This window comes from Larus michahellis, chromosome 1, assembly GCF_964199755.1.
Source record: "Larus michahellis chromosome 1, bLarMic1.1, whole genome shotgun sequence".
Lineage (NCBI taxonomy): Eukaryota > Metazoa > Chordata > Aves > Charadriiformes > Laridae > Larus > Larus michahellis.
Window position 1 is genome coordinate 179,580,467 of NC_133896.1, and position 9,208 is coordinate 179,589,674.

General features: G+C 32.5%; 1 protein-coding gene across 1 annotated transcript in view; it reads left to right on the plus strand.

Annotated features, from left to right (window-relative positions):
• KLHL1 (kelch like family member 1) overlaps positions 1 to 8,084 on the plus strand; it is a 240,105-nt gene extending 232,021 nt beyond the window's left edge. The window contains exons 9-11 of the mRNA XM_074564447.1: positions 134 to 346; positions 4,877 to 5,048; positions 6,872 to 8,084. Of these exons, the coding sequence (XP_074420548.1) occupies positions 134 to 346; positions 4,877 to 5,048; positions 6,872 to 6,931 (445 nt within the window). The 3' untranslated portion in view covers positions 6,932 to 8,084. The remainder of the gene's footprint in view (positions 1 to 133; positions 347 to 4,876; positions 5,049 to 6,871) is intronic.
• The last annotated feature ends 1,124 nt before the right edge of the window (positions 8,085 to 9,208 follow it).

Genomic DNA, 9,208 nt, shown 5'->3' on the forward strand with positions numbered 1-9,208 from the left:
GATTATAGTTTTTTTCCTTTTCCTGTTTGCTGACAGCAAATTAAAAAAAAAAAACTTAGATGCTTCTTATTTCTATTTCTACAATTCTGAGCTCTTGTTTTATTAACGTTTTTATTTGTGTGGACTTTCTTAGGTTATATTCAGTTGGAGGTCGTGACGGAAGTTCATGCTTGAGTTCAATGGAATATTATGATCCTCACACAAATAAATGGAATATGTGTGCTCCTATGTGTAAGAGAAGAGGAGGTGTAGGAGTGGCTACATGTGATGGCTTTCTTTATGCAGTTGGAGGCCATGATGCTCCTGCTTCTAACCATTGCTCCCGACTGCTGGACTATGTAGAAAGGTATCCAATTATGCATGCCTTTTTTTTAATACAAAATAATGTCCAGTAGCATCATTTTCTTAGCTGAATTATAGTAAAATTAAAAGATGTTTTTACCCCAAGAAATGCCATCTTATTGTTTACTTGAAAAAATCCATAGAAGTATGTAGAAGACGATATCTTTGAAGGTTATTTTCTTTCTCTTTTTTTTTTTTTCACAGTACTATTATGTATTATCATGGACACAAAACTACAGTCTTCACATCTCATTTAAGAAATCTTTGTTTTTAAGGCATGATATTACACATTGCAGAGTCATAAACTAAACTCTGCAGACATAAAAATTCAGCCTTAAAATAATTTTATAACAATGAATTGTGTTTAGAAGTATTTTGTGACTCTAAAAGCATAGTTGAGCAAAGAAGAAATATAGAACTGCTTAAGCAATGGATATTACCGTACATGACATCGCTTCCTTTAGTAACACTGCCACTTCCTGATGGGTTGATATGAGCCTTACACACTGTATTTACAGTACCCTGAATTTTGCAAGTGGATATTCTGCAAATTCAAGAATATCCAGTAGGGCAGTAGGGTACAGTCGGAGAGATTATTGTCTTCAATTTGAAGGTCCTCTTCAAATATTTCATGAAGGTTTGGCTTTTTTCTGTTTCTGTATGCTTTAAAATAGAATAAGGAAAAATACACTCTCCAAATATATACAGATTGAAGTAGATATGTTTGTGTTGTTTGTTTACCTTAACATACAACATACAAGGTGCTGGGAGAGATTTATCTATTTATTTTCTAAAGGCATTAAACTTTAACTAAATATCAGTTACTTTTTCTGCTGAATGTGGTGTGGTATTTACCAGTTACTCAATATGTAATCCAAAAATTATAAGTTAAAACTTACACCTTATGTTATCCATGTGATTTTGCTCAGTCTTAGATTCATTCCCTTCACTACTTTAAAACTACATTGTCTCCAACAGATGGAAGGTTCATCAGAGAAACCTCATGATACCTGTACTTACAGGGCCTATCGTCATGGGCTTCCATTTATAAGGAACGATAACCAGCATTTTCAATGAAATAAATGTATATTAAGACTACTAGTAACAATATTAATAAGTATGAAATATCTCCAACTACTTCTGCTTATTCGTACTTGTAAGGGAGATTTTCTTTAATTTTTTGGTCTCTGGGAAGAAAACCCTTTTCGTGTTGAAGACAAACCACATCCCACAACATTTGTCTTTCTCAGGGGGGATTATAGCAACAAACTAAACCACATAACCTTAAGCTATTTTATGCACGGGTATCTGAATGACATTATACAGTGTTCCTTGTCTAGGTGTTTTTGCACTGATAGCAAAAAATGTGGATAATGTACTTCATGGGCAGTTAGCTTCCAGGCTAAAAGTTGGGACTAAGAAATCAGAACTTGTAAGGCTATTAACTTGCATAGACTGGATGTAAATTAACCAGTTGAATCCACTAAAACATGAAAAAACTCTTATGCCCACCCTGTGATAGATAAGTTTATAAGATGACTGGGATGTGATTTAATGTGCCTGTTTTTACATTAAAAACTAACGCATCATCTTCAAAAAATAAAAACATCTCAATAAGTTAGGAAACCAAAGACTAGTAAGTGATAATGAGGTATTTTAAAGTGAGTAATAGGGCATCAATCTTTTTTAACTCTTTTTTTTTTTTTAGGGAATGAGTCTCTGCTTCAGTCATTTTGTCATTTTGATACAGCCTGATAGGATGTACTTTATACAAACACCAATTTTATTCTGGAAGACTGTCAAACTAAACATAATGTTTTAAAATTTATTTTTGAGATTATATAAATCTAGTGAGAGCAGATATGTGTTTTTTAAACACTACTGCTAAAATCCTGTTCAATAGTAATTAAGACTCACAGTTTGAACTTTTCTAAGGTTGATGCAATCGTAAAGAATCATAGGAATTCAACCATTCTAAAATAAAATAATATGTTTGTCTGCTTTTCACAAGCGAGAAAACTACAATGTTTTATTCCTCTTTAAAGGTAAAATAACTAGTTCCTTTTTAAGACTTATAAAATTTTGGAGATATTTTGGCAGATTTTATAAAGTAGGTTTCTTTTCAAAATATTACTCTAAACTTGGAAACTATTAAAAACATAAGCAAGTGATCTACAATTTTTTTTTTTCCCCTTCATCTCACCTTGATTTAAAATTGATTTCTTTCCAGATTCAGGAACTTTTATCATAACCCTTCTCACCCTAGGTCATACCTAGTTATTATGAAGATGAAATGTTCAGTTGTTTTTAGGAGAAGAAAAGACATAAGAAATCTCAGACATTTTCCTGGCAATTACAAAAAACAAGTTCCTGTGCAGTTCTATTTTGTTGCCAGAATTGAGTTATAAGAATTTTCTTTAGCCCTTGCTTACCTGTTTATTAAAAAAACCAAAAAAGTTCAAAGATGTCAACTGCATTTAATTTACCTGCTTTTGCAGCCCTTCACCTTAGCCCTTGTAACTCAAAAGCAGTGTATCAAAGAGCCTATTAAAATTTATGACCTTTAGGCAGGTGAAGATACAATGCATGCTTGTGTATTTCACTGTTTGTGAAACTCTTTCAGCTAGAGGCATATGATGCTGTTGTTGAAAAAGTCACAGTCTTTGAAAAAATTCATTCAAAATTGTTTTTTGGGGGCTTGTTACATGTGTATTTCTCTTACACATATTCAAGCATTGTTTTAAAGTATTTTCCTCTGAAGTTTTAAAAGACATTTATCTTAGAACATCACCTATCTAGATATTTAACTCAAAACTTCTTAAGGAAAGATAGAAAATGAATAAATAAAATGAAAAAAACAAAGTAAAACAAACAACGCAATCAGTTTAATGGTATTCTAGACATAAAAAGATTAACACAAAATTTTACCACCTTATTTTCTGAGGAGTCCTAATAAAACCAGAAGGAATAGCAGCCAGATTAGTAGAACTTTTTCCTAAAATGTATTTAGCTGTCAAGAACAATTTAATCAAGGTTAAAAACAATTCTGTTATTGTACAATTTGAAGATCATATTTATGAATGAAAAGGCAGTTACAAGCAAAGCACCGTAACATCGTTGTTTCAATATCTATATTAAAAAGGTTAAAAAAAATCAATTTTTCAATTATAATGTGGGACTTGTAACAGTATTCCTAGTAGTTGCTTATTGAAAATATGAATGACTGAAAGAGTTGCAGGGGCTCTTATAGTCAGTCTTTGTAGTAAAAGCCTAGAAATTTCCTTTTGGAAAGCATATGTATATACAACTTTCTGTAGGATTATAAACTACTAGTTAATAAAGTTTAGACCACAGGAAAATATGTTGAAAGAACTTGACTTCCCCAGAAAATGAACTTGTAGCTAGCACTGTCTCTTGAAGTTGCAGGAGATTATGTAGGTTTGATGCTTATTTTATGTAACAACATAGTAGTTAGAGGACTTATAAATAAATAAGATTTTTAGCCATTATCGAGTTCCTTTATAATTATTTTAGAGTAATTATCATGCGCAAAGTTTGATCTATCTTACACTTAAGCAGGTGACTAAAGTCATTCAAAGGATTTGTATCCTTAAACTGTTTATTTTTTCCACTGGTTTTCAAGTGATTATACTACATAGTAGAGATGGTTAAGGACAGATTAAATTAATTTTATTATACTGTGATACAGTATTCTATTTTAGTAATATTTTTTATCTAAAAATGAGGTATCTAGTTTAACCAGATACTCCAGACTTCCGTAGTAACAAAGGAAGAGGCACTATCAAAAGGCATTTCTTTTCCATTTTAAGGATGTTTAAAATAGTTACAATGGAATGGCTTCTGAAATTAACTAATATTTACATTGTTAGTGAATATCTAAATTTATGGCTTATGCTAAATGTTTAATTTTTAAATGACTATCATTAAACAAAAGAAATTTTGCCCTCAGTTTTAAAAATTCTATTGTGATTAATGTCTTAAAAATGCTACTTCTCTGTTCACTTGAGCAAGTATCGGGAGGAGATTAATGATAGCACTCTAACTATAATGCAGTTAAACTTATCCCCTGAATTCTTAGGGAGGTTTTCAGGCTGTGAACATTGTATAGTATAATTTTAGAAATTAAAATATAGTGTAATATAATTTTAGAAATAATATTTTTAATATGCTACAATAAATATCATACTTAAAATATAGACATAAAAATATACATACATCCAGATATTGCTCTTATATCATTCTCAAATCTCTTTTTATGACACCTTATCCCACAAATATATCAGTTTATTCCAAAAGGTTACTGAGCATAAGTTCCTAATCAACATTTAGAGGTTTATATTGGGAACACAATAAATCTGTATGTTTTCTTTTTGCTGTTAGGAAGCATATTTTGGTCAAGATTCTAAAGGATTTTTTTTTTTCCAGAAAAAAAGGACTATGTTTCAAGTGAAGATCATCATGAATTGACACTTATCTTCTCCCTGGACATTCAGTTTCCTTTCTCTTTCCTCAGGTATGATCCAAAAACTGATACATGGACAATGGTGGCTCCACTGAGTATGCCTCGAGATGCTGTTGGTGTCTGTCTCCTTGGTGACAAATTATATGCAGTAGGTGGCTATGATGGTCAAACATACCTGAACACTATGGAAGCATATGACCCTCAAACTAATGAATGGACACAGGTAATCATAAAGTCTTTTTTTTTTTTTTTTTGTCTGTAACATACTTTGTAGTTGTACACAAAACCATTATTTTTCTGAAAAAAATTATAGGTTCCCATAACTGTAAAAACAGTCCTAGTATTTTATCAGCTGTTATGTCAGGAGTTTCCTCTGAAGACAGAAAAGAGAGAATTAGATCTTAAGAAATTGGAAAAAGACAGAATAAGTAGCCCTTAGAAATATAATCTTGTTACCTTTCAGACAAAATTCTTGTTCTGATAAATTTCTATAGCAAATTAATTTTCTTCATCTTTTTTCATGCAGAAGAAATGCCATAAAAATTATCAAAATATATCTGGAATTTTAATTGGTAACCAGCATGTCCTGAAGATCCTTTGGATGAAAATTTGTTTATTTTGTGTGGGGACTCTAGTTTTCATTTCATTCTTCAATTCCTTTTTATTCTGTTTGATAGACATTTTGAAGTGTTGAACTATATGTATGTTCCCAATATATATCTTCTATATATAAGGAAGAAATTTTTTATGCTGAGGGTGGTGAAACACTGGATCAGTTTGCACAGAAAGGTGGTAGATGTGTCATCCCTGGGAACATTCGAGGTCAGGTTGTATGGGGCTCGGAGCAACCTTATCTATGAAGATGTCCCTGCTCATTAAAGGAGGAGTTGGACTAGATGACCTTTAAAGGTCCCTTCCAACCCAAACTGTTCTATGATTCTATGTTGCTATGAAATAGTGGTATAATGCAAGAAGCTGGGGACCGGTGATTTTGTTGTAGAAGGAATGTATTTTATTATGTCACGGTAGTGCTTGGAAAGATTTGGATTCATAGCAAAGCCTTAAAAAGAAATGAAAGTTTTATTAATTCTGTTAATAATTCTGTTATTAATTCTGTTTTAAGACTTTCTGAAAATGTAATTTGTTCCACCAGTGTAGATGTTTGCATCTGAATTAGTCACCCTAAGTTCTCTTTAAAGTCAGTGAAGAAAAGTACATCCTTCGAAGGCGTGATCTTACCCTAAAATAATAATTTAAAATAGGGAAGATGTATAATGTTCAAAAATGTCTGTTTCTTTTTATGATTGCAAAAGGGGGATTCTGTTGTCAAACTTAAATGTAGACATATATAGTGTAAAGTTAATTCAGAAACACATCTTTTTTATCTACTGTTACTTAAATCATGAGACCATTTGCATGACATTCTGTAGGAAATAAAAAATTATTCCACATTAGAAAAATAAAAAGAATAAACACACTTGGACAGACAGGAAATATGTAACACTTCTACTTTGATATGTACAGTACCATTAATTACAGTGTATTATCATTACTATTATTATTATATACCATATAAACTGACTCTGCTGTGTTAGTTTCAGCAACATCCAGTCTCCTAAAGTTATTAATCCTCGTGTTGCCTTGAGCAGTGTCTAAAGCTGCTAAACTTATTCTAAAAGACACATGAACCTGTTAGGAACCATACAATTTTGGTGTTAGTGGCCTTGATCTTGCCTCAGGGACTAAAATGGAAGCATCAGCTACAGTCTACAGAGAAACCCCGTGCATATCAACAGTTCACAAAACTGATGACAGCTTTAAAATCACTTCTTTTTTTTCCCTCTTCTCACACTTTCAAGTGAAAGATGTGAGATGTGAATAAGTAACTTTAAAACTACAATACTAGGATATTGTGGGTTGTATTTATTTTTAGTGGTTTATACTCCCATTAGTTTTGACCGTTTTAAAATAATGTTGACACAGCACTTCAGCAATCTCTTGCTTGGATTGTTCCTGTTCAGTTAATTTGTATCTTCTTTTCTGCAGATGGCTTCACTAAATATTGGAAGAGCTGGTGCCTGTGTTGTAGTCATCAAACAACCATGACTTCGTCAGCACTGCTTAGGATTTTATTGACTGTGAAATGATTATTTTTCTATCAGACAACAAGAATGATAACTTCATGAGAACAAGGATTTACACAGTGAATACTCTGTTGATCACAAACTTGAAGAAGTTTGGAAGTGAGAAAGATTAAGTATTTATGCCCAGTAAAATCATAAAAATTGTTCCCAGTCAGTGAAGAGGAAAAAAAATCAGGCTGTTGTAGGCATAAATATGTGAACGTGGAGTAATAAGTTCAGGTACTGTTCTCACGAATGTGTCCTGGAGAACTGGATAATCAAGGGCCAGCTTTACACAAGGAGCAGGAGGGAATATGAGAACAGTTTTCATGGCCACAAGAGTTTTAACTGCAGAAACATTGAAGTACATTTAATCACTTTTAAACTGTGTTTTTTAAAAAGAGAAAAGTAGACAGTAATATTTTTTTTTTTTTTTTCTGTTCAGGTCTTGGCTGCAAATGGGTTATGGCCTAATTTAAACAGACAGTTTAGTTCTTACTGAAGGGAAAAGGTAGAAAAGTCTCTATATTCAAGTTTCGTTCATAATGACTGAGCTGTTACTCTGCAGTAGGAAGAAAAACAAAGCGAAAAGCAAACCTCCAAGATTACTTTTTTTTGGTAACTTCAGATTGTACTTCCTTGCCAGTGTTAATGCATCTTACAAGTGAGTCTTTTGAAGGGGAAGTCCGTGTGTTTAATCTACTTATACACAAAGCAATCCTTTGGCTGCACTGGGGCTTTATTGCAAATGTGGGAGTCAAAAGAACAGTTTCCTAATTCTCTCTTATATTTCATTTAAGCATGTGGGCTCTGATCTCACTATTTAATGCATCTTCTGCATGTTGGAAGCTAATGAAAAGCTGAAAAATTGATACTGTTCCTTCACTGTGTCATGTAACAGATAAACCATGACCAGAACAGTCTATAGAGTCTCTTCTAACATTTCAAAAGGGATAAACCCACTACATTTTATTTCTTTCGGATGCTCATATATACACCTTGCCTGATTAGAGCTGCCAATTTATGACTTTCCACTTATGACTGAGAATAACTGCAAGTAGGGAATTCAGAATAAATGCAAGTAGAATAAGGAAAATTAGACCATTTGATCTAATAAAGTTCATATGGTAAATGTACTAGTGTCATCTGTGCTTCCCTTTAGGGTTGATCATTTCTGGCAGTAATGATACTTTGAGCTTTTGCCTTGGCAGTAGATTTGATGATGATGCTTTCTATCCGCTCAGCTGAATCAGTAAGAATCTTAAGGACAGTAATGGAATTTGAAATTCTGCTATTCAGGGAGACACAGGCTCTGGGAACAGGACTAACAAGTATACGTCTTCTTTAAAGCTTTTCTGGTCCTTTAGGAAACATTTCATGGTCCAAAAGCAGAAAACTCACAGTCCTCTGTCACTAGCAATTTTGGGAAGGAATTCTGGTTGTAGTTACAAGAGTTTTCCTAGTGGAAACCTTTGAAACCATTTGAGATTAAATGAATACGTGTAGCGTCCTACTTGGGACATTTGATTTGAAGATGTATCTTTCCTTCTAAAAGCATCAGCATCCATGGAGATCTTTGTTTCCTGACACAAACTGCACTTCAGTTTTGAAGCCTAAGTATACTGGTTTAAATCTTTTTATATGCTTCTCTGTCCTAATTAGAAATCAGCTGCAAAATCTTTAATATTAGTTTTCCACAGTCGGTTGGTTTTTGAATTGCAATTAGTCTTTCTTCCACAGACAAGCATGTCCATTTTTCCGCAACTGTAACAACTTGTTGAATAAAAGATGTTACCCCTCTAAAAATTTTGCTTCACATAAACATAAGCTTCTGAGACCCAACCAAGAAGATTCTAGAATTATAATTGCAATTAAATATAGGCATTAGCATTCAGCTCTCCTACACAGATACCTAATGAACTTAGAAATTGAATTTTAATTCTATTCCCAGAACTTCCTTTTGATTACATTACATTCATACACAATAGAAATGTGATTATGCTACCTATATACTGACCTTCAAAAAAGGATTACTTCTATTAATTGCAATCCATGACAGATTTGTTTTCTATCCCTTGATCATTTTTATCCTCAATTCATTCTCACTTTTATTTTTTATTCTCAATTTCTTTTACACATTTCCAATTTGCCTTTATTTATCCAAAATGAAACAGTATTCTCATGTCAAATTATTCAGACTACTCCACTGCTTTTATGCTGCGAGAATAATATTATTAATTTGTTTTATTTAGATTATGTA